The 26161-nt window shown below is 36.6% G+C and overlaps 3 protein-coding genes across 11 annotated transcripts in view; 1 reads left to right on the top strand and 2 right to left on the bottom strand.

The window, feature by feature from the left end:
• The first annotated feature begins 385 nt into the window (after window positions 1–385).
• On the top strand, window positions 386–2622 carry LOC6576320 (telomerase Cajal body protein 1 homolog). Its single transcript, XM_044008785.1, has 3 exons — window positions 386–535; window positions 597–1431; window positions 1720–2622. The coding sequence occupies exons 2-3, from the start codon at window positions 617–619 to the stop codon at window positions 2576–2578; spliced, it is 1674 nt and encodes a 557-aa protein (XP_043864720.1). The 5' UTR covers window positions 386–535; window positions 597–616; the 3' UTR covers window positions 2579–2622.
• A 2249-nt stretch (window positions 2623–4871) lies between these two features.
• Window positions 4872–26161, bottom strand: part of LOC6576318 (stathmin) — an 86309-nt gene continuing 65019 nt past the window's right edge. For 4 of the 9 annotated variants that reach the window (XM_015165104.3, XM_015165106.3, XM_002002273.4 and 1 more), the window contains 5 exons: window positions 7101–7270; window positions 6828–7013; window positions 6623–6769; window positions 5513–5668; window positions 4872–5291 (listed from right to left, as the gene is read on the bottom strand). In XM_015165104.3, coding sequence (XP_015020590.1) covers window positions 5205–5291; window positions 5513–5668; window positions 6623–6769; window positions 6828–7013; window positions 7101–7270 — 746 coding nt within the window. In that variant the 3' untranslated portion in view covers window positions 4872–5204. Of the gene's footprint in view, window positions 5292–5512; window positions 5669–6622; window positions 6770–6827; window positions 7014–7100; window positions 7271–10946; window positions 11502–18367; window positions 18483–26161 lie in introns of those variants that run through there. The other 5 variants (XM_032728626.1, XM_015165105.3, XM_032728627.1 and 2 more) reach the window with 5 other exon arrangements.
• LOC26527468 lies at window positions 12555–15368 on the bottom strand. Its single transcript, XM_015165114.3, has 2 exons — window positions 15022–15368; window positions 12555–14765 (listed from the first exon to the last, which is right to left on the bottom strand). The coding sequence occupies exon 2, from the start codon at window positions 14761–14763 to the stop codon at window positions 12766–12768; it is 1998 nt and encodes a 665-aa protein (XP_015020600.1). The 5' UTR covers window positions 14764–14765; window positions 15022–15368; the 3' UTR covers window positions 12555–12765.

Below are 26161 nucleotides of genomic sequence, written 5' to 3'. Positions count from 1 at the left end.
AAAATATTATTGGTAAGTCAACACTAAGAAATGCTTACAGTAAATGAAAAACTAAATATAATGGGGTATGGCATACCTCTTATTTCGTACATGTCTACTCTTTTCTTCCATTATTTTAGTCTTTCAAGAGCATATAAATTATATTTATTAACGACGCATAGATTCAACACAATTCACTTATTTTAAAAACAGTTCCCAACACTTTATGACGCGCCGTTATACACCACACGCGCACAGCTGATGATATAAACGTGTATATGGTCAACCTACAAAGTGGCAACACTCAAAATATAGGCTTGATGAATATGCTATCGATAGCAGAGAAATTAGAATCGCCATGCATCGCAAATATAAAGAAAACAATATGAGCAAAGCATTATTAACTATATAATGAATTAATGTCAAATATATTTTGTTTATATTTTCGACAAATGTATAAAACGAATATGTTCACTCTAAAATGCACACAAATCGATGGTGAAATATCGATAGTTTTATTCAACAAACAAGTTAAAGTAGCCGCCATGGACGAATCGTGTAAGAAATGTAAATTAAACATATTAATCTTAGTTAATGCCTCTTTATATATGCAACAGCTGGTAGCACATTGTCTAACATGGAACAGACTGCCTCTCTGCTCAATCACAATGTTAGCTTTAACAGCAGCATGGAACTGACCCGAACAGCCGGCGAAGTCAGCGCCGGCTCCATACCCGATCTGAGCTTCTCACTGAGCGAATCGGAACGGAGGAAGCTGATGCTGCGTCAGACGCGAGCTGCCAACAGCACCATGGATCTGGTGAATAAGCCGAACTGCAGCGCAGCTTTGGAGCAGAGCAGCTGGATGGAGGATGATGAGGACGAGGAGAGCGAGAATGTGATAAGTATAGAAGACACAATGGATGAGCACGAGCACACGAAGCAGAAGCAGCCAGAGGAGGAGGCCATAAAGGAGGAGAAGCAGCAGCAAGAGCAGCTGCAGCAACAAGAGCAGCTACAACTGCAGTTGCAGCAGTCTGACACGAAAGAGGCGCAGCAAATGGAGACTGACGAGCCGCAGCAGGAACCGCTGCAGGCGCAACCAGAGAAGATCGAGGAACAGCTGCAACACGCCAACGTTTCCCCACCCCCAGTCTACTTCGAGCGGCAGCTCATCGAGCTGGGACGCCGCTGTTGGCCTTCGAGCGCGCGTGCACAGCATTATACAAAAGGTTGCTATTGGTCGCCGGACGGCACATGCCTGCTGCTGCCCGTCCACCTGGACGGCATGCATGTTATGGAGCTGCCATTGGATCTGTATGAAGCCAGCAACATCTCCACAGAGCGGAGCCTGTCCAAAATGCAATCGGCTGTCCACGTACCCGAGGGCGGCACCGTCTACGACTGTGTCTGGTACCCCCTAATGAACAGCCAACAACCTGAGAGTTGCTTGTAAGTAGAGTGACTTTATATAGATGCAGTGAATCCTTTCTCTTTGCACCCACTGTTAAATTTCTGTAACTAAGAGAAATGCTTAACGAGCCAACTGCAGTGAGTGCTTTTATAGCTCACAGACCCACGGGTATTAACAGTAAGTGTTAGCTTAACATAAGCGCGGTTAATAACAGTGCGCGGGCTTATTTAAAATCAAAATCCAATTCTAAACAACTAGAAGAAATTAAATACCTATTGATTACTTACTTTTAATATAGATTTACTTATTGTTGTCTTCTCTTCCAGTTGGCTGGCCACACGTCAACACGAACCGATACATATGTGGGATGCCTTTGATGGACGCTTGCGCTGCAGCTACAGCGGCTACGATGAGGTGGATGAAGTGGTGGCTGCCATATCTCTACAATTTGCCAACGACGGAGAGAAGATCTATGCGGGCTACAAGCGTTGCATCAAGATCTTCGACACCAGTCAACCGGGTCGCAGCTACGACGAATACCCTGTAAAGTTTGCCATCTCGTGCATGGCTCAGAATGCGGATCATCCACACACAGTGACCTGCGGCAACTGGCGTGGCTACATACAACACTTCGATCTGCGCTGTCCCCCCAAGCAGGGTCCGCTCTTCACGCTGGGTGGCCACTCAGCAGGCATCACCCAACTGCGCTACGGCACAGACGCCTCCAGCAATTGGCAGCTGTTCAGTGGCGCTCGCAAGTGTTCAAAGCTGTTGCAGTGGGACATGCGCAATTATAAACAGCCTCTGCATGAGTTCCAGCGTCGGGTCAACACCAATCAACGCATCCAGTTCGATCTGTGTCCGCAGCAGCCCTGGCTAGCCAGCGGCGACACGGACGGCAACCTCAATCTGTGGAATCTCGCGAAAGGCGAGGAAATCGAGGCCCTGCAGCTGCGCCTGCATGATGATTGCTGCAATGGCATTGGTTTTCATCCCACCCTACCCATCCTGGCCAGCAGCTCTGGCCAGTACCATTTCGTAGCCGACGACAAGCAGCAGAAGGAGGTGCACAACAACACGACTGTTGCAGGCTCTGAGGACTCAACGCAGTTGGAAGCAAAGTCTTCGGTTTCCTATGAGAATGCCATATTGTTGCTCTGGTGTGGTCCCAGCACTGTAAATTAAATTATTTATATGTTTTTAAAATATACTTTGTTGTTAAGAAATAATTATGATATTACGTTTATTTTATGCAAAAGTTTGATTCGTTTACTAAACAGCTTAAATGTTAGATCAGACTTTCTGTTATGCGATAACATCGTGAGACACTGCTAAGTCATGCGAATTCTGTTTTCATGCGGCTCTCATGCTCGACATGCACTGCTTTGCTCGAGCTGTTCACTCAGACTGCTGCTGATTTCTCAATCTGCTCTACTCAGTCAGTTTTGTATACACATTGCACTGCTCTCTCAGCTGTCGCTCTACACTCAGCCTGCACTGCTTAAATAGATAGACTGCGATCTTTACTACTTGCACTGCTCACTCAGCATTCACGCTCTCTCCACTCTGAATGCACTGATCACTCAGTCTGCACTGCTCAGTCAGCACGCATGCTCTGTCTACGCTGCGTCCTCAGCCTACACTATTTTCAGTTTCCTCTTCACACTCCCTGTTTTAACAGTGTGTTGTCATTAAATCTCGTTTCTGCTCGATTTTCATATTTGGTTGTAAGTAGTCAATGCAATAGGATCTCAAAAACATTCTGCATCGATAGCTCGACCAAGGCAGTTGATTTTTCTATTTAATATAAATCCTGCCACAATTTGTTATAAATAATTTAAAGGAGCTAAACTCCACAGAGCACAAACGACACAAGCGAAGTCTCGCTAACAGAACTGTCAAATAACAACAGCAAATGTTAACAAAGTCCGCCAATGACAGAACGCGGGCCAATTTAAAATCAAATCAAAGTCAAAGCGTTGACCAATTATAAATATTTCAATTTATTTTAATTACGCACTCTTTATTATACATTCATTATTAGAATTCACTTATCGTTCAATTAATCGAGTCAACTTCATGTTTAAAAGTAATGCGGGAACGTAAAAAAGTGTATTTTGTTTTTGTTTAAATGTAGCATAGGCTGCTTTAAGAGAACATTTATTTATTTGATAGAGAAAACGTCTTTGCTTTTATCTCTCATACAAAATGAAGTTTTTGTTTAGCTTTTTACTTATTTCGTTGGTTATGGGTGTTGATTATACATTAATATATATGCATATATATATAGTATATATCATAAATTGAGTATATATCGAAGCGTTTTTATCAATTGTATTGATTTTTGCATTGTTATAGAGTATTCAGAGTGTCGCTTTGTGTGGTCTGTGCGTGTTCTTTGTTTGTTTATGTTTATTGTAGCTGATTTATAGTAGTTATAGACACATAACAATATGTGAATTTAAATTTAAGCTAATTGTTTTAGTTTTTATTTGTTTGCAAATAAATGTGAAACTTGTCAAGAAATTAAATATCATTCAAATACATTTGAATTTCCCAAATTTTCAATTTCCCAACTTGAAAAAATTTCCCAACCAAATAAACTTGCATTTTTAAACCATTTCTTCTTGTTTTTGTTCTAAATATAACTTGACGTTAGACAAAATATGCATTTGATTTTTTTTTTTTTTTTTTTTTTTTTATATATATATATTTTAGTTACTATATAGATTTATTTATATATATATATTTGTTTTGTTTTTTTTTAATGCCTAAAATGTTTTTTTGTTGTTGTTGTGTCAAATGAAACGAAAAAGTTAGTTTTTTGTTTTACTTTGTATTGTTTTTTTTTTATTTTTTTTATTTATATTTAAGCATTTCTTATGTATTGTTCTGTTTGACATTATATATAGATAGAAAATGCGAACTTATATGAAAATAAAAAATGTATAATAATGGTGTAGAGTTTTTTCGCTTTTTTTTTAACTCCTATAATTGTTAATAATTAAGAATTAATATTAAATTATATAATATTTTTTTTTTTTTTTTGTTATGCATTTTGTTTGTTAAGCAAAAGCATATGAGAAAACGACAGGCAAATCGTATGGCATTTTCTATTGTTTGAATTTTTCTTTTTATTTTGTAAGAAATGTAAGAAAATGCTCTGCAAATTAGTCGGAAAATACACTTGATATTGTATATTGTATATGTATATATATTCACTATAAGCATGGCATTTAATTTTAATTACATTTTATTTTATTTGTATCAAAACTAAATATCAAACTTGAAAACAATTTAAAATCAATTAAAATTTTAAATAGAAATCACGAATTTCAATTATGTTTAGTATTTCGAAAATATTTTAAGTATATGATTTTGTTTATGTATGTTTCTTATTCTTTCTTATTTTAAGTGTGTTTTGTTTATGATTTTTCTTGTTGTAAATTTGCTTTATTAAGTGTGTTTTTTTTTTTTAAAATAATTTGCAGCTTGCAATTTTCTTTTTTCTTTTCTTTTGTTGTGTAGTGTAAAGTTGAGAGTGTTGTTATAGATCGTCTTTTGTTATTTTTGCCTGCGCTGCCTTTTGCTTTGCGAAAAATGTAATTTTTGTTAGAAATTTTAGTTTCATTTATAATACTTGAAATTTTTTTCGAAGCAAGTATCTGTTTTGCTTGCTAAAATGTATGTGTGTGTTATGTATGTGTGTGTTGAGTGTTGGGGACGCTCTTTCTCTCTCTCGCTCTCATGTTTGCCCCAGGCCAAGCCAGAGCAAGTTTTCTTTTTAAGCAGCCGTTGCCCACACGCCGCCCTAACCCGACGAGGCAATGGGACTCTGCTGTCCCTCCATATCCTGAGTCTGAGCCTTGTTCTGACGCACGACCTCAGCGCGACGTTCCTGCAACAGACATGCGAAAGAAGAAGATGAATTAAGCTAATTCTAAACAAATTACAGGGTATCTGAATGTGTGAGCAACTGCTACAAATGAACGGCAGGCAAACAATACAAACAATATAAAAGCAGCTCTATATATATTATATAGAGGTATATATAGATGTATTCATATGTATATGTATAGTGTAATATTAGATGGTGTGCGGGCTGTTGGGGAGACCTACAAGTTTCTGAGCTTTTTCAATTTTTTTGAGCAACTCCTTTTCGCGATTCTGCTCGGCGGTGTATAATTTGTTTTCGATAATGCGCGCTTTCTCCTCGAGCTTTTGATTTTCCAATTGATTATTCTGCGTTTTGATTTCAGCAATTTTGATTGTGTTCTTAAATGAGAGAGAGAAAGAGAAAGAGATTCCAAAAATAAATCAAGAAAAATAAATATCAAAAATTATATCGATGGATGGAAACGTAAAATGTTCACAAAAACACTTTTACTACGCACAGACGACATTTAGGGCTTTCATTCTTTTGTTAGATACAGAAAGCGTTAGTAAAAATTAGATTACAAAAATAATTAACGAATTTTAAATTAAAGAGATTTTTCTTTAAATAATTAATAAGCAAAGAAATTATAAATAAACCAAAATTATTATTTTTTTTTTTATGTAATGTATATAAAATGTTATTGAAAATGTAAATGAAATACAAAATAGCATTGACAAAATGATTTGTAAGGACTTTGATCCAATGTTGTATCGCAATATACAGTACCCAGTACAGTATTTAAATATTCATATAGAGATATAGTAATATATTTTAACCATTTGGGATTTTTTCCGTTAGAGTATTTTCCTTTCGAGTTGAATAATAGTTCTCTATTTATAAATTACATAACATTAAAAATATTTAATATGAAAATTTGTTATTTATGTTACAAAACAATTCAATTTATTAAAAAATTGTTTGATAGGAAACTAAAATTATAAAATTAATCTACAATAAAAAAAAAAAAATAAATAAAATAAAAAAAAATTATCTGTTTGATGCAGATAATAAATATATATTAATCTTATTTATTTATTATTATTATTATTTTTTTAAATTTTGTTATGTATAAATAAAAATGCTTTATGGATTAAGAATATAAAATTAATATGAAATTCTTTTGATTATTTATTTTGGGTTAGTCCATATCAAATCATTTACAAACGAGTCCAAGCGATATAAGCAATACAAAACAATTAAAGAACAAAAACCAAGCTAAGCCAAGCTAATGGGTTACAAATCAGACAAATCTATACATTCACATACTATATATAGGCAATAAAGCAACTTACGTGCTCCTTGAGACGATTCAACATCTTCTTGATGTTCTCATCGCGCAAAGCCTGAGCTGTCTTCAACTTCTCCTCAATGGCCTTCTGCTCATTGGCCTTTTGCTGCTCCAAAGTCTCGCGCGTCTTCTCAATCTCCTGGGCATGAATCTATATAAAGATGACAAGTCTATTATAATATATTTTCTTTATACCATATTCAGGTCACCTTTAGTTTCTCCTTCATGTCGCTGATAATGGCCTCGCGCTTCTCCACGTGAGTCTCCATTTTGGTCTCCAGCTGCTCCTTGGTCTGAGTGATGAACTCGTTGGTGATCTCATCCTTTTTGCGTGTAGCTTCCTCCACCTTGGCCAGCTTAATGGAGATCTCGGCCATCTTGCGTGCCTCCAAGGACTGCATAATATTGAAATTATATAAATTAATGTTCTCTTCCACTCTCTCTCTCTCTCTCTCTCTCCCTCTCTCGCTTTCTCTACTCACAATGCGACGCTCCTCGGCTGCCTTTAGCTTCTGCTCAATCTCCTCGACGCTGACATTCTTGCCCGGTGTAACGGGTCGCTTGGGCACTGCCACATTGGGTGCTGGCTCGGCCAGGATGACCTCATAGCTAAGGCCGCCGCGCGACTTCTCCTGGCAGCGTATCTCAGTGGCTGCAAGAAACAAAAGCCGGGATTCCCCACACTTTAGCCAGTAACTCAATATTTGTGCATTTTGCGAAGGGCAGAAAAAAGAGGGCGCATTCGCCATTACACTATATACTATCAATACTATACATTATATACTATGTATATAGTTTAGGGTAATTTGTAAAAGTCACCCTTAAGCTGCACTCTATATGACGTCAATATTTTTTTTTTTTTTTTTTTTTTTTTTTTTTGCAAACTATTGCTTGCGGTTGCTCCACAGAATTTAATGTGAATTCAATAATTAATTATTAAAAATAAATGTAATACTCTTTTAATTAATTACATTTAGGTGCCATAATATTAAAGAATGTATATAATGAGTACAAAAATATTAAAATAATTATTTAATGCGAATGTAAACTTTAAGCCAAAAGTCTTATTTCAGCACTTGGCTTGGCTAGGCCCTAGCGACAGCAGCTGAAAGAGTCTTAAAAATGTGGCAATACATTAACTTTTGCCACTTTGCATCTTTTGGCCTTGTGCCCGCAGCTGTTGCGGCTTTTAGTTGCGGCGTTTGTTTCAGGCGCAACTTTGATTAATGTGCAACACGATCCACTGTTGCATTCGCCATTTATCATGTATATATATACAAATATATGTATATATATTTATATAAGTATATATGACGGGCACAACAGCCGCCCAAAGTCAACAGAATAAGAGAATGAAAAAACATTTTTGCGCACAATTATGATAATAAATGCAGCGGAAAAGGCATTCACAGCTGTGCATTAAGCGGGGGAAATGCCACAGCCGTTTCTGAAAATCTCGCTGCTCGAATTACACAAGGCGAAAATATACGTATATGGATTTGATAATAAATTCCAGAACATCAGAAAAAAAATCAATGTAACAAAAAATGATATACGAATTATATTCTACATAACATGTCCTTGCACTTTTATTTATTAATATATTAATATTAATATGTTTATAACAAAATATAGTTTTCCGAATTGTACAATCGATCGATTCTACAAGTTTATTTCCGCAAATAATCTAAATAATATCAACCCCACTGTAGTAGAAAAAAATTTGCAGCCCCAACAAAAATTTTGGCAAACATCTGCGATAAGATACAAAGCGATAAGAAAAGAAATTGCAAAACTAAGCATAAAAACAAACCGAAATTTGAGAGACAGAAATCAAGGGAGATAGATAGAGAGAGACAGAGTAGAGAGAGAGAGAGTAGAAAAAACAACCCCAACAACAGTACTCGCACCACCGAACCAACTGTCTAATACTCGTTCATGCTGATCCAATACACATACATATATAGTCATTCATCACCCATGGTTGACATTTTCAAATAGAATAAATGTGCTTAAATTTAAGTCAGTTTTAATAATATTTTAACTCTAACGTCTAATATAATAATTATAAATAAACAACCTTCACATTGTATTTGAATGTAAAATAATTTCTATCCCATTCTTTATAAATTTCGAATATTTTCTATGCCATTCCATCTAATATAACATAGAGAATATATTTATATAGTATTATTGCCAAAGACAATATTTTGAACAAACTTATTATAACGTGGAAGTGAACTAATGTAAATGAGTATATATTAAGCCAGACACAATTCCAACAAATCCAATATACCCCATTTCAATATGCACGAAACTAGAAGCAAACAAATAAGCAAATTGAAGTCATATCAAATGAAGTGGAAAATTTGTTATCAAAACAGAACTGGGGTATTCAGGAGAAGAGAAGGCATGTCAGCATGAAGAATACACATATACAAGAGAAGAGAGTCCACCCAACCGGATAAGGTTTAGGTGTTGAACAAATTGTCTCATCTGTCCAACTATGTCGGACACATGATTTGCCATTATTGGAGAGCAAGTGTCAATCACAACAGGTTTCTGTTTCTGTTTCAGTTTCCATTTCGATTTCGATTTCAGCTTACATTAAGAGGTCAAAGTGCGTGATAGGTGCGTGTGAGAGGTGAGCAAATAGATGGGGTTGCGAAGCACTCATAGTTCAAGCTATTGGAACGATTTGCATTTGAATTGCAAATGTGAGAAACGTTTTTTAATATGAGAAAACAGAACAGAAATCGATGGACACCTAGACGAATAGTCAATACACTAAACACTTGAAGGATTAGAATATAGGATTGGAGAAGGTTCACAATGTATATATGAATTATCATATTCATAACCATATTTCCATCTATGAAACTATAGATCTATTTCTAGAGTATGCCTTTATTATGGTATGGTTTACTTATATATAGTCCACCTATAGTTTTTGATGACAGGGACGATAGATAGTTCAAGTACCAATACAAAATACAGTCGAGTCTCGATTTGTACCCCGCTAAATCGAAAATCGCGATAAATCGAATAAAATCCTATATATTTTCTATTTTTATATGAATTTCTATGTAAATAATAATTAAAAAAAAAAAAAAAAAAAAAAAAAAAAAGATCCCCTTGCATAATACAAATATATAAGTCCTAACTACACTACTTAGTCTTCCAAAGAATTTCAATTTGCACAACACTTTCCTAATATACAAAATTCTTGAAATTTGGTCTGTTTACTAAAAAATCAATTGTGAATTGTAATATGAATACCAATAGGTATTTTTCCCTATTATCATATTGCTATATTCACATATTCGTGAGCTGTCAGAGCTGTGGTTGGCGGGTCTTAGAATTCAACCACAGTGAATCTCATATTGTTGTATGAGGCGACTAAATGTGAGAGCTTTGTCGTCAATCTAGAACTAACAGGGTGCTGAGCTTCAGTTGCATATTTTCTTAGCATGACATATTTATACACACATTCCTTGGAATGCACTTGAAATCGAGCAACTATTTAATTCCCCTGCCGTAGAATCTATATTTTATAGAAGACTGCTAATATATGAACTTGTGAAAAATATATACTATAAAAATATAAAAAAAAGTCTACTTTCAATAAAATGCAGATATTTATTTTATACAAATATTATATATTTTATATAAATTAAACTTTGCATAAAAATAAAACTTCGCTAGGAAAACTTCAATCGGAACGGTCGGACGAGAAATTAGAGACTTCAATTTCTGAAATAAAATTAATTTCTATTAACAAAATACTTTTTTTTCGGAGACTAGTTCTATAGAGACTAATGTTAATTAATACATAGTTAATAATAAAAAGAACAAATAAATTGTATATAAATTAAATCTGCATAAAAATCCCATTCCAACCTATCTTTATATATAAACAAAAATGATGATATTCCCTTAAATCTTCATATCCATAAATATGGTTTAGATTTAATTAAAATTTGTTTCTATGCACATCTTTTCAGATGGACCATAAACCTATGCAGAGCTGACTCTTTGCTCTACTTCCAAAATTTGCACATAAGCCATGCTGAAATCGTATTACCCTGCGCTCGCCCAACAACAAGCAACAAGCCATCGACCATTTGGTCAGCTGTTTTGTGTTGTGGCCCAGCAATTTGCTAAAGTGGCTTTTGCGGCGCGCTCCATTAGGCTCCACTCTGGCACACTAGCGCCCCCTCCCTCCTACCTAACATTCATAGCGAGAGCGCAGCAATTAGGGTAAGAGCGAGGCAGCTGAATCAGGAGCTGACGCCGGCTGCCCCCCGCTAGCCCAGCCGCATACTCACATTTCTTCTGCTCATTCATTTGCTCCAAAATGTCCAGCAGCTTGGGCGCATCGCAGTGTCCGCTATGCTTCTCGACCACGTGCAACTGCAGCTCCTCGGCCGTGAAGCCCAGCTCATCGCAGAAGGCGCACTTGTAGCTCTGCGGAGCCTCGCCATTGACCATCTCCTCGCCGAGGAAATAGAGCTCAAAGAAATCGCGATTATAGATAGCTTTCATGGGATGATAGTACTTGTGCTTCTCGCTGGGCACATTCTTGCCCTCGTCATAGCAGTCGCCGCAGTAGGTCACCGAGTCGCCACAAACGATGCACTCGTAGCGCCTGCCCAGGTTGCCCTCAGCCGGGCAGCTCAGGCACTTGGCAACGTGCACCTCGGTGGCATCAGTCAGAGACGACATCGCGACAGTCAATTAGCGTCAATATCAAAGGCAATTGGTAAAAAAGTATGGAAAATGAACGCAGAAGATCGACAACTGTTGCCTTCCCAAATGTATTTACACTTTTTTTCTCGTCTTTTGTTTAGTTTTGATATATAAAAACTTTTTTTTATATAATTTTACGTTTGCGCGCTTCAAGCTGTACGAATAAAGTGAAGATTGAGCATTTGCTTCGTGTCAGAAAGGAGACGTTACGTTCACACTTTTGGCGCTGCCAACTTGATTTATGAAATGGAGAAAACGGAACTAGAAGAGGGGGCAACACTTCACAGATAGCTGTGGGAAAAAACTTGGCGCATATGGAAATGAAACACAATTCCGAAACGATCAGAAATTGAAATGGATTTGAGAAATATCAACAAAAGGTCTGTGGATCACGGAAAAATCAAATAGGGATTTATAAAAGTAACATGAAAATTAAGGTCGTCTATAATACGGAATTAATTCATATGTACCATACCATTTAGCATATAATCTGGTGAAGAAATTGAAAAATGGAACAAATCATCTAGTTCTTAAGACAAAATAATTTAAAAGTTGCCAGATATGTGAGAAATTGACAATAAGAAAATCAAGTTCTATTAGGAATTTTCAGCATTTAAGCTATATGATATCAATTTGCTATCATAGGGGAACCCGTTTCTGAGTAATGATAATATGGAAAACTTAAATTTGAATTTCCAACAGCTTTTGCAGAATGTTGAGCATAGTTTGAAGAGCAACTCTTCGCGCAATTATCAAAAAAATTAGTTGGTAGTTTTAATTCACAGAGCTATGCAACAATTACTTAGATATAATAGAAAAATTAGACAAAAGCTAAAAGAACAAATAAAAATTATATGGCTGTAAACCTATATATATAAGTAAAATATCATCTATAATATATTTATTAATATACATACAAATTATGAAGTCTTGTAAATTTTAAAGCGGTTCTCATATTCCAACCCATTGTCTAGTAACTCTTGCTCTGGGGATTGAAATAAGAAATCGGAACAGATGCCATCACTAAACAAAGTATCAGTTTGCAACTATTCAATACCAAGTTCAATAATTCCGATAACAGAAGATAAGAATCGTTAGTTTTTCCAGGAATTCTATTCATGCGCAAGTTTTGTCAATAGAACTAAAGCAAAACAAACAAAAAACAAAAAAAATTATAAACCAAATAATTAGTATATTTTGTTGGCCAATTGCTTTATTGAATGCAGAAAATTGCAGTATATTTTGTATATAAATTATAAATTGCAGTTTGTATATATATTTTCCTTGCTCTGCTCCATATTTCGTATTATTTTGTTTCAATAAACTCTTTCGGACGCGCTATTAACCGCTCATTATATGGATACTCCTCCCATTGTCAATTTCTATTCGAATATTCCCCTAGTAACCGTAGACCTGATCAATTTCATTGACCAGCATGGCTATAGTTGAGTCGGATGTCTCCGAGCCCGAGTTATCATCGTAATCTTCTTCCTCCTCATCCTCAACATCACCTTCCCCTTCAGCTTCGCCCTCACCCTCGACATCATCCACTTCGATAACCACGTCGTCGTCCTCGATCTGAGGATTATTGTGCTCATTGATGATATTGACAGTCACAACAGTGCTCTCGACATTCGGTTGGGCCACCTCCTGATCCACACCGCTAGCCGCATCATCCTCCTCGTCGCGCTCATCGGTGTCGGGATCCATGTCAGAGTCGATGCCGACTGGATCGTGTGTTGCCTGCAAGATAATGTCCGGCACAGCGACGACCTTCGAGTTCAGCTCCTTCTTCTTAATGGCAAAGTCAGCTAGCCACTTTTTATACAGATCGAGATTCTTATAGAAGCGATCCATGTTGCAAACTGGGGCAGCGACGTCGCTGCCCGCCTCCTCCAGAGTCTCCTTTGTGGCCTCGGCCGGGGCAGTAGTAGTTGGTGGTGCTTTGGCCACGATGGGAGCTGCCAATGGCATTGTAACTGGCTCCAGTTGCTCCTCGGCCAGCATGGAGCACAGCAGAGCTTCGGTGAAGTGCATACGATATGCCTCTGGTGGCAGACTGTGCTGCTGCTGCGACTGCGACCCCTCCTGCTGCTTGTCCATTTCTAGAAACTGGGTACAAAGAAATTTATTCAAATCGCCACTCTCATTGCTGGCCTTCTCCTTGCTCTTCTCCTTGCTCTTATTCTTGTCATTGTCTTTGTTCTTGTCCCGCCCATCACTGATTCCGGATACATCGCGCAGGATGTCCGCATAGCTGGTCATGAGCCTCTCGGCCCGATGCTGCTGCTGATCCATCAGACTCGACGAGTGCGCCCAGCACGAGACCCAATCATCCTCGCCCATGCGCCTGGGCATCTGCGAGCTCACCTTGGGAAAGAGCGTGCCCAGGCGCATGGTTGCCGGCAAGTTGCGCAAGCGAGTCACTTTCGGACTACGCATGGTGCGAGCATCCAAAACGATGCCATCCGAGCGTGCCGAAGCAGGAGGCTGCGATACCGACGGCTGTTGCTGCAGTTGCTGCTGCAGCTGCTGATGCAGTTGTTGGTGCTGCTGCTGCTGCAGCAACTGCTGTAGATGAGGTCCGTGGTCCTGAGGCGATCGCACTGCAACATTCAGACAATGATTGGTCGTATAGTAACGGGGAGTGTTATTGTTGCTAAAGCTCAGCTCCTCGAGCACGTTCAATGCCTGCTGCTCCAAGAGAGCGGCGCGTCGAGCCTGGGTCATACGCACAGCCTCACGGAAACTGACCGCTGAGTCGATGACGTTGCGCTGTGCGGCAACAGGCAGCATTGGGCGCTGCACGGGGGCGATTGCCCGCTGCCGGAGATAGCCCGTTGTCGGGGTAATGGCTGCACGCGAAATCGAACCCGAATTCGAGCCAGAACCAGAGCCTGAACCCGAACCAGACCCAGCACCAGAACCAAATCCAGAAGCCGAACCATTTGCCGAAACACTTCCGCCATTCGCAGTCAAACGCACCGTGGCGGCTGCTGCATCCGCCGTATATCTGGTATACAGTATGCTGAAATATTCATCGAAATCACTGTGGCCGCGATGCACGTCCGACAGATGCTTGTAGAGCTGCAAGGTCGTAAATCCAAGCTGATTGCACAGCGCACACTTGTAGCTCTGCGGCACATTCGTCTCCGAGTAGGCCTCGCCCCCAAAGTAGAGCTCGTACTCGGCGCGTGTATAATGCACCTCCAAGGGATGGAAATACTTGTGCTCCGGCAACTGGGGCAACTGGCCCGAATCGTAGCAGTTGCCACAGAGCTGATAGCCAATGCACATCCAGCAGGCATAGCGACGTCCGGCAAAGGCAGCTGCATGGCACTTGGAGCAAACGTAGCCGAAATGACGTTCCGGCGGCTGGACAGACGTTGGAACCATGGCTTAAAGGTAAACAATTGCGATTAGGCTATGTGGCGTGGTCTCTAACTGAAAAGCTAGCTGCAATTGAAGTTGTATATATCAAATGTAGACATACATATATACAAAAATATATTTGCATATATGTACATTTACTTCTTTTGAAGAAGTTCTTTGTATATATTCACACTCCAATTGCATAAATAAATTTCTGTCTGTTCTCATAGAAATTTTTGTGCTTAGCTTTCTCATTAATTCATTGATTTTCATTCAACTTACTTTCGTTTTGCACTTTGATTTTATAAATAAAATGAATTAAATTTTCAGTTTTCGCTTCTTTTCTTCAACAGCTCTCAACTTTTTTTCACTTTGACAATTTAGCTTGCAGCTCGCTAAAAAAAAAGTAAATGACACGAGCAGTTAGCTCGTTGCCTTTCACACACAAATACGTTCACACACACGCAACTTGCGTTCCACACGTTCCACAATCGCCTTTTGCAGCGCTGCCAACTTCGTTCGTTTCTGTGCTTTTTTTGTGTCGCAATAATATTTGTCTTTTATTTAAAATAATTATTTGTCTTCTTTTTGAAATTTGTATTTTCTTTTATTTATTTTTTTGAAGTGATCTCAAGCCTATGAAAAACTTGAAAATAATAGTCAGTACTATTCATTTGGATTACCAAAATGTGTTTGACGCTAAGCCTACTGAGCGAAATCGAATTGATCATGTATCGATAGATCAGTCAATCGAAAATTGAGTAACCTCAAAAAATTTCCAATGCAAAATGAGCTCTTGCACAATAACAGTCAAATGGAGTAAATGTTGTGTGCAATTGGGACATTCTGGTAGTAAGATATCTGTTTTTCCACTGAAGTTACATTTTTGAAATACAAAAAATATTCACAAAAATTACATAAGAATAATATTTAATATTTTATAAAAGTAAGACATAGTTTTAATATTTATTAGACTTTGCTTATCAAAAAAAGCTTAAGCTATAGATAGTGTATACCCGAACAGTCTAAGAAATTAGTTGCTAATATCAAGAAAATATATGTATTATATGATTTGATGATTGAATAAGTTTTAGTTATTAGCAATAATGACCGAGAGGAGTTCTTTGCCAGCTCAGTTGAGTGTAAGAGAGATATGTGGGACATTTATGTTATTTGTAATACCAACAGTTTATGTGATAGAATTTGAAACCAAATCTTCTTAAGTGAAGGCGTATAATTTCATGTCTATGAATCTGTTCTATGCACATATGCATAAGTATTTTCTTTATCAAGTTTACATATGCATGTTTGATTGTTTATGTTGTATGAGTAAAGGAATTCCCTGCGTAGCACGATGAGAGAGAGAGAGAGAGAGGTGCTTAGGGAAAATCTGAATTTCTGCTTATTATTGAAAACTTTATGAATAGTTACATACATAACTAAAATTTGGTATTTCATCTTCAATTCAAGATATAGATATAAATAGAAAAACTTTATAAACTTCTGTAAAGAATAGTTTAGCTTAGAAATTAAATTAAATTATTTCATTTTAGAATTGAATTTTGCCAAACAGATAAACACTTTCTTTTTCTCTTTTCTCTCTGTCTCTCCCTCTCTCTCTTTCTCTCCCTCTCTCTCTCTCTCTCTCTCTCTCTCTCTCTCTCTCTGTAGTTTTTTATTGCATTTATTAACACCTGCACACACTTTCACATTTAGTTTTGCAATAAAAACCAATAATTATTATTATTTTTCACAGGTAATAAATTAACTCTTAATAAGCCCAAAAAATTAGTTTTGTGTGAATTTAATGTCTGGGGCCTCAGGGACTTTTGTGTAGGCGCATGTGGATCGCCAGTCATGCGATTATGTGCCAACAGAGTTGGCCTTTAGGGGCGCAAAAAGAAAAATAAACAAGGAAAACTAAAAACTCTCATTAACATAATAAGCATCATTATAGAAATTTAAAGCAGCGTAAAATGCAGCTCTCCACATTGAGGCAGCCGGTTGACCTCAATGAAAATAATTTCGCCTTTTTCTCTCTCGAGAGTTTTGCCAACTTGCATTTCACACATACAAATGTATTTCTACACATGTGTGTGCCTGTTGAAAAAGAGCTGTTGACATTTCACGCTTTTGATTAAAAATTGTGCAGGTAAAGAAAGGAGTACAAGAACAACAAACAACAATTTGTGCTAAATGCAGCTTAGAAAATGTTCCATAAATTTGCAAAATGTTTTTAATTGAAATCATTTGGCGCTGTTGATGACATGATTTACCTTAATTAAATTTGCCCACACACGGACATATTTATATATATGTATATGTGTGTATACATCTGACCTCAGGCCGTCAACAGTTTACCAAAAAATCTGCTTATGACAGCCAAACCGATTTGCCAGACTTCAGCTAAATGGGCCATGTGGAGTTTGGCTTCCTCTAAAGAGCCAACGCTGTCAGCCTTTGCCAAAAAATAAATAAAAGGATACAGCACACACACAAACATATACAAAAATTAAGCCATTTGCAGAAATACTTAATTAGAATAAGCAAAAAAAAAAAAAAAGAAAGCGAAATGGTTTCGTGGAAGGCAAAGGCTTAGCACTTTTTAACGAAGCCAAAAGCAGATTTAAAGAATTTCCAGTTAAATTGATATCTAAAGAGTTTTTCATTAAATATTTTATTATTTAAGTCCCAATATTATGTTTTATAGTAAAATGTTTAACTAAACTTTCAGTAAACTGAAATTGAATTTATAATTTCCTTTACTTTTTTTCAGCTGCCTCACATTTTTCGCCCAATTACACATTTCTCTGCTCTTCCATTGTAAATGCACCAACATAGAGCCAATAAGCTTAAAAGCAACATAAATTTGGCTAAAAGCTATGAAACAATTGCCAAATGCAAAAATTCCAGAAAACTTTTAAAATAAATATCAATTTAATTTTGAAATAAAAAAACTCATTTTTAAGTAATTTTTAACATCAGCGAAAACGAGCTTTTCCATAAAATAAATTACAAAATTAAAATGTAAGCGAAGAAGAAAAAAAAGACGATTTTTCATTGTCAGCAAAAAATCTTGTGCATATTGCAATAATTATTCCTTAGCAAAAAGTTGCCAAAGGCTGCACAGACAAAGGAGAACTAAGTGTGAAAAATACATATATGCATGTAAATACACATATAAACATATATACACACATATATGTATATGTGTATACAAAATATTCCCGAGTGTCTGCTTAATATTCATAAAAGCATTTTAATTTGCATTTAATTTCATTATTTTGTGCCACTGTGTTCAGCTGCTTACGCTAGTGAGCGGGTGGCGTGGGAGGCGTGGCAGCAGCAGCAACCTAGGCGTGGCACTGCCTACCTACCCATATGCATTCTCAATTATCAAATAATTTGCACGACTTTCAGCTCGCAACAAATTTAATTAAAAAGCATTTTGGGGACTGGCCAGGGTTGCCAACAACCACCAAGATGCAGGCATTCAACCCTGCTTGACAGTGACCAATTTTGCACAATTAAGTATTAATAGGCTTACAAGGAAACATACATATATATGTATGTATACACATAAATTTATATACATAAATTTGCAGAGATTTTGATTTGCTTTACTCACAATTCGCATTGACGGCAACCATATTGATTAGGGCTATTCCCGCTAGCTAAACTTTTAACTTTGTTATAGTAGTACGGAAAGTTGTTACACAATTTGAAATTCGAATTTCGATTTTTATTTTCTTTTTTCGCGACGCTGTTGACGGTTAGAAATTCGCTAACGAACTGAGCTAGCTGAATGCCTGGCTGGCCGCAACAAGAGCAACTCTGATGTGGCCAAAAGGCAAGCGACAGTAAAAAACTAAAAACAAAATTGTAGAACGGCAACAAATGTTAGCCAGGACTCACATATACAGTTATGGACTGTCTATGCATGTGTAGCTTTTAATTCGTGTCGTGTCGCACAGTGTTTTTCTGTTGCCAAAAGTCAGTTGCTGCAGCAGCTGTTGTTGCTGTTGCTGATGTTGTTGTTAGAAAAAGTCGCCGGCGACATTCGTCTGGGCAGTCTAATTGCTTGGGCGGCGAATGGAGCACGCTCAACTAAACAGCTGACATGACTCAGTCATTTTATTGAGTGAAAACTGTAGCAGTGGAATGCACGTATAAGAATATATGTGAAATCCAATACTAAAACAAGGCAAAAAGTCTTACTCAAACAATAATTTCTATAAAATAAAAAATTATACAGAAAAAATCGAAATAGCTCTGAATTCAATGAACAACTTTTCTCTAAAGTTATTTAAAGGAATATATTTCATATATTCCTCTCACTTAAATTTAACTGATTTTCTTTTAACTGATGTCTATAATGCCAATGCTAAGAAGATATGTATGTCGAATTCTCTGTAATAAAGGATTATTGAGAAGCTATAATCACTCAAAGTAATCATCATCTTTATTATAAAAGGAAGCAATTCATATAGAATTGATCGGAAGAGTGTATCGATTGGTCATATTACAGTATTCTGCTAAGCCACTTGCTTTATCTATACAATTTGTACCTATCCAAGCAACCTACTTAAAGATTATGGTTATCCCAGATTATTGAGATTATTAAGTATACCATATTTATATTAAAAAATACTTTTTTAAAAAGAATACATTATATTTTCTATTTAAAAATCATATCGATAAATCGACAATTTGATCAGAGGAATTTATATAAAATAACATATTTGGGCTTTGGAAGACAATTCTGACATCGATCTCTTTGGTAAGGCCTTAGCAGCGGTTGATCATTTTTAACTCATAGTTTACTTCAAATTTAAATTTAATTCTCAAAAATTTTTGACTCTATTTCTTTAATTTTATATATCTTTACACTTTATTTTGTTTAACTTGAAGAGGGGAGAGTGAAAACGAATCAGATTGAAGACATTAAACCAAATATGAGTTTAGAGTGAATCAGTTGAGACTGATATTTGCACTCCTGCTCTTGTGCGTGTCGTTCCGTTTTTCTACTGTTCCATTTCTCGTATTGTTTAACTCAGTGCACCTGCATCAACATGGCATTACATCGATTTACTCGCTCAACAAACCCAACTAAAGCCGCTTCAAAACTGAAGAACAAACTAGAAAGAAGAAGGACGTATAAGCTGTGCATTCCATTTTCAAACGCCACGCCCCAACGAGCCACAAATAGCAACTCGCCCCCACACATAGCCGCAGCCAACGCGTATGCTTCCTGTTGTCTCTACTATAAGCCCTGAGGCCCGAGTACGTGCCTTGTAGTTGTTCTGTATGCCCAGCAGCCACTTTTGGCATTGATTGCCCGCAGCGAAAGAGTCGGCGTTCTACTGCAAGACAACATCACACATACGACACGTTGGCCGAGCGAGCGAAGAGGGACGCCGGCGAGAGGCAGAGCTGCGTTGAGCCTGTCGCTGGCCAAAAAAATGTTGGTAAACAGCACTAAAAGCTGCTGGCCAAATGGAGGAGGCACAAGGATGATGAAGAAGACCAAAGTAGTGGCAGGCATTGCATACGACAAGGCGACAAAAAGGCAGCAGCAACAGCAACAACAGCAGCGACAACAGCAGCTGCTGCTGTTTGTTGTTGCTTTAATGGATTTTACTGCTGTTGAGCGGCTTTCTGAGTCTGAGACGTTGCACGTTGATGAATCATTGAGTGCTTTTTCCGAGTTGTGCGTTTTTTTCTTTCTTTCGAATTTCAGGACTTACCTGCAAAGAGAGAGAGAGATAGAGAAAAACAATTAGTTAAACAAATCTTGATAAAAATGCTGCAGAAAATGGTTAAAAAATATATGGAAACGCTATAAATCATATGGAATCAAGGAGATGCAGATGCTGGCAATCTTAAGTGGTAATTGAAGTGGGCAAGGGCTACAAGGTAAGAAGGGAGGATGTATGTGAAATAAGAGTGGCATTGCCTAACTAAGAGATACCCAGTAGTCTGTGCAGAGGTCAGTCATTCCTCACTTCTTATGAATAAAAATAATGTTAAGCAGTAAAATTTCTAGTTCTAAATAGTTCACTCCTAAACCTCAGTAGAAGTCTTTTAGGGACAACCCACTGCTCTAATTAAACACTAAAACTTTTAGTAATTAAGCCCTTAAGCTCTAAATATTCCATTTCTAAACTACAGTCGCACTTCATGAACACGAACTCTATAATACCCAAAGAAAATGGCTAGGAATTCGCACATTTTTATTTCCTAACAGCAAAATGAAAGTTTTACGTTAAAAAAAAATCTATAGTAATCGCATTTGTGTGAGAATTTGGGCTTTGCAATCGGAATTCATTATAGAGAAGTTGAACTGTAGTTGACGCAGATGTTTTGGGTAAACTTTATTGCCGCTGCTGGCCAACATTTTGCATAAGCAAGCCGCCTCCCCAGATAGCGAGGCACAACTTTTACGCAATGTAGCACGCTTCGAAGAATGCAACGTCTATGATAAGAGAGCGAGCAGACAGAGCGACAGCTTCCAAAAGATGACGACGAAACAGAAGAAAAAGCAGACTCAGACGCAGACGAAGTGCAAGTTGAAGTAAAAGTAATAAGAATAAGAGCGTAAAATCCAGCACTTATTGTTGGAAAAACTTGCTCAAGATGCTGTGTGAAAGAAGAGCGCCAGCACGAGATGGAGCACAGTTGCAAAAGTTCTTGTGGAATTCTGAACACATGGACAAGATTTAGCTGCAGGGCAGTTTTATGAGCTTTACTTTCTTAAAGACTAGAGTCTGTATAAAGAAAACTTTTTTTTGTAATTAAAAAACAAAAAGGTTTTGTTTCTTAAGCATAATGAATCATTGACATTTAAATACTAAAAATTGCAATGCAACTCTGCTGAAAATCGGTAAATTAAACTTTATTGAGGAATGGGAACGTTGGAATTGGAACACAAATTTATATTACTGCCTATCACATTTTGAACGTTCGCATTTGAATGCAAATATAATAACAACCTCTGCAATATCCCACAATTTTTGTTTTATACTACTTTATAAAATAATAAAAAGAGTATACTAGCTTTTAAAGTAAAATGTCTGCCCTTAAAGCTATATAGACTTTAAGTTTCGATGAAAAATAATTGATTATATAAGAATCTTGAAAAGTTTAGGAAGTCGTAACATATGTCCATGTTTATAACTAATTATTAATAGTAAAACTTTAATGATATTTTGATTGATTTCAGTTAGTTTTATTTAATTTACTAGGTTTAATTTCTCTTATATTTTTATTCATTTTATTTAATGTATATTTTTTAATATATTTTTATTTATTTACTTTTTTCGACAACTTGTATAGAATTAAGTATTCTAATGAAGCCTATAATTGAAGATTTGGTTTGAATTAATGTTTATTTGTATTTTTTTTTTTTTTAAATTTGTTTAGTCAAGTTAAGGGAGTAGTAGAGTCATGAATGAGAATTGAGGTAAATAAAATAAAAAGTATAAAATATTTGACTAGAGTACAAGAGCAAGAGCCTGTATTGTGCAGTCGTGCACCAGCAATATTCTTGCTTCTTATTATTATTTTTTTTAATATTAAAACTGACAGTAGAACATAGTTTTTGTCTACTATATACATATATATGTATATGTTTCTTTGCTGCGCCACTTGACTTCTCAGTTGTTTTTTTCTTGTTCTTCTGCTTCTGTCTAGTTTCTAGGTGATTGCATAAGCAAATGTTGTCTGCACGTGCAGCTAATCGACTCCTTGGCCTGCCCGGCAACGGTCCCAGCTCCAGCTCTAGACTCAGCCCCAAACTACATCGCAAACTGTGCGCGACGTCGCCAAATGAAGCCTGGCGCCTTGGCCCAGACAGCAACACGTACACACATACAAACATATATGTATATATATATACTTAACAGGTATATAGTGGCAGCACATTAGGCGGCCGACCAGGTATCGCATTGCAACAACTGCAAATGACGCAGTAACGTGACGTGTTTCCAACTTTTTTTTCGCTGTTTCCTTTCTTACGTTGTTAAAGGGTTGAAAAAGTCAGCGGACTCAACATGGCCTCCAAGGGGTAGCTTGAAATGACAGGGCGTTTCAAGTTGTTTTTTCTCTTTTGCTACCCTACTGCAGTTTATCACCTTGGGAATGCGGCTAACTAAAGTCTAGATATATGGCGCTATATATAGTATATATAGTACATGCATATATCAAAACAGTTTTGTGCAGAGGCTACTGCACTATTGATTTTTTGTGGCTTTTTGTTGTTAACATTCGCTTGGGCCCTGGGCCATTTAGTGTGCATTAGCATAAGTCAATAAACTGTTTGCGCGGCTTATCAAGCGCCATTGTAAAAGCGCCAGGGCAAAGCAAAGCAACAGCAGTGCGAAATTTGTTTAATCTAATGATGATTGCAATATAATTATGGGCTGCAGTTTACTGCTAGATTATGGCTGCGAGTTGCTATAAATGGCATTGGGGCATGCCAGCGTTCGCCCATGCAAGCTAAATGAAGATTGAGGACTGCAAATGTTTATACATTTAAGCATTTAAGCAAGGGTCTGATCAACTCTAATTTGGAATTTTTAAATAATGACCTTTTAATTTTATTATGGCGAATGATGGAGCAACTGAAAAAGATAACTAATAATAATTATGTGAAGTGATTCGAATTTTAGATAATGGTTTATAATGTATTGGTTTAAATTTATTCATTGGGGATTATTTGGAAATAGATCAATATATTCAGGAATGAAGAAGAATTATTTTCTAATTTTTTTCTCTGCTGTCTTCTTTTCTTCCTGTCTATCCTTCTTTTTCTGCTTGTTTTCTTTTTTCTCTATCTTCAATATTTTTTTTCTCATTTGCTCTTTTTTCGATTATTTTCTTCCGATTTCTTTTCATGTATTCTCTATTTTTCTCGATGTTTATCATTTCCACATTTTTTTCACTTATTATTTTTATTATGTATATTTTTTTAGGATCAAGCTATATTCCTGAAAATATTCTGGTTCTAATTATAGCCTCTGGTAATCTGATTAAGAGAACTGAACAATTTGGACACTCTAAACACGTATTAAATAAAGATGCAAACCAGAAAGCATCGTAGAGGCTCATTAACAAGGTGTTCTTCATCTATCCACAACTGGTATTATATAATCAACAGGCAAAACGCATAGCCCTACTCTGCTCTCCATCTTAGGCGACCTTTTACCTGTTAAAGCAACCTTAACTTAGCTATTTGCCCTCACATCTTATCAAGTCATACTCAATTAAACACAGCCCCTCACCCATCGCATTTTAATAGCAGCATTTGTTAACCCACTCTCGCCGTCTCTTCTCTCTCTCTCTCTGTCTCCCTCTTTACACTTTTTCTCCCACACCTAACGCTAAATTAGCAACAGTTCTTTATTTCCCTTGGTTTTTTCTTTTTTCTCAATCTCAAACCGGCGTCATATTCAGCTGAAAAATTAGGTTTCTATTCTTGACGCGTCGGTTAAAAGTCCCCGCCAAACCTCGAGTGTTTGTCCCTCTCTTACTGCCTCCTTCTCACTCTCTCTTGAGTTCTTGATGGGGCGAGCTAAGAACAGTTGCTTTTATGCCGTTTCCTTCATTAAGCGGCAGTAAGTATGCTTTAGTTTCTTTTTCTCTCCCTTCTACATCCTTCGCTTTGTTTTGTTTGCTTTGCGTTGCTGTCGCTTGGGTTTCGTTGCCTTGCGCCATATGTGCGCAGTCAGCAGCTTATTTCGATGGCTGAAATTGGGCGCAGGCACGCCCAGCATTTGTGCATTGCATTTCAATTAAAGTTAAGTCGAGTAGAAAAGTGAAGAAGTATATTAGGATTATAGATTTCCTGTAAATTGGAATATCCAAAAGATCTAAAACAATATATATATGTATATATTTTTTTATATAATCCAAATATCACATTCCACTCAGCCTTAAAAAATATATATGAACTTATTTAAAGGTAGTTTAAAATAGAATAGCTGTTTTAATAAAATACAGGGTATTAAATGCTTATATATTTGGCTATTTTAAAGAACTTTCCCAGTTCATAGTTACATAAATTTCAATTGTTAAGCTCCATTCTCAAGCTTATCCTCAATTCTAAACGGAATACCTCTTTAGTTATTTGCCCCATTTTACAGGGTATATTAATGCCTGATGAACTTGTCTGCTCCAAATTAAGATGGCAATCACAGGACCCTCAAATACGGGTCTACTCTGCACACTGTACAGGTTGTCTGACTTCTATACACAATGCCTCCTGTTCAGCGCCCCCCCGCCCGTCACTCCCTCTTTGCCACTGTTCCGCCCCTGTATTTTGTGGCTGCATGCGGGCTTTTTGTTAACTGTTGCAAATAATAATACACTTCCTTTCTATTTTTTAGCACTTGAAGCACTTTTCCATTGTTCCCTTTGGGTGGCTTGATTTGTCTGTTTATTTGTGTTCACCGTTTGTTTTGTTGTTGTTTGTTGTTGTTGTTTGTCTTGTGTTGCTTTTGTTCTTTTGGGGCCTGTTTTTGCCAACTTTTTGGCTGCTGCCAATTGCATAGCTAATTAGCTGCTTTTAGCTTTATTTTCTCATTTTTACTTCACTTTTATACCTAAAACAACATTCTGGCTTCTTAATGAAATATCAAATGAACAATTTTTCATTTAGAATATAAGATTAGGCTTTAAATGTTGTGGCTGTGAGATGCTTATTGAGATGTTTTCATGAATTCCTAATCTAAACATTTCTAATTGCGATCAACGACGGCTAAAAAATTATTTTATGATATTGAAGTCATTATAAAGCAAAAAAAAAAAAAAAAATTATAAATTTATAGCATATTATCAAATTTGAATAAAGAAGATTATTAATTGAATATACTTTTTTTTTAAGAATATATTTGTTTATAAATAAATTTGTATTTTATTCACATTTGATAGTTTGTTATCATTTGATTTATCTACGAAACAACATGAATTCATTTAGTTTTATTTGTAAATATTTTTATGAATCAGTTTATTTAATCCTAATCGCCTTTTTAAAGCTTTTTGTTTTATTTTCTTTCGTTTCTATAGGAAACTGTAGAACTGAAACAATAAAAGCGAATTTCATAGAGATACAAGCTTTTACCGAACACACATCACTAAATATATCGTAATGCACGACTATCGATAAGAGAATCCATATGTTGCTGTTCTACGTTAAATGTTTCTATGTAAGAATTTCAATGCTAAGTCAATTAAGATAGTTGATAATGAATCTGAATCATCATCTGAATCACTCATCTATACTCCTTTAAATAATTAAACAATTAAGCTTCAATCAATTGAATTGCTTCTGGCTAAAAGCAAATTGTTACCACATCTGTTTTATTGTTTAATTATTGAGAAATTGATCTGAAAGATTGAATGGCTGAGTCTATGTGGATAGAGA

Source organism: Drosophila mojavensis, unplaced genomic scaffold (genome assembly GCF_018153725.1).
Source record: "Drosophila mojavensis isolate 15081-1352.22 unplaced genomic scaffold, ASM1815372v1 contig_36, whole genome shotgun sequence".
NCBI classification, from domain to species: Eukaryota; Metazoa; Arthropoda; class Insecta; order Diptera; family Drosophilidae; genus Drosophila; species Drosophila mojavensis.
Note: the sequence above shows the minus strand (reverse complement) of the source record. Positions and strands in the feature narration are given on the sequence as shown.

What these genes read in the sequence shown, in the direction of transcription:
- LOC6576320 (XM_044008785.1), top strand. Translation starts at nt 617, where the DNA reads ATGGAACAGACTGCCTCTCTGCTCAATCACAATGTTAGCTTTAACAGC. An exon ending in CAACAACCTGAGAGTTGCTT is followed by an intron (nt 1,432 to 1,719) that starts GTAAGTAGAGTG and finishes CTTCTCTTCCAG; the next exon opens with TTGGCTGGCCACACGTCAAC.
- LOC26527468 (XM_015165114.3), bottom strand. Translation starts at nt 14,763, where the DNA reads ATGGTTCCAACGTCTGTCCAGCCGCCGGAACGTCATTTCGGCTACGTT.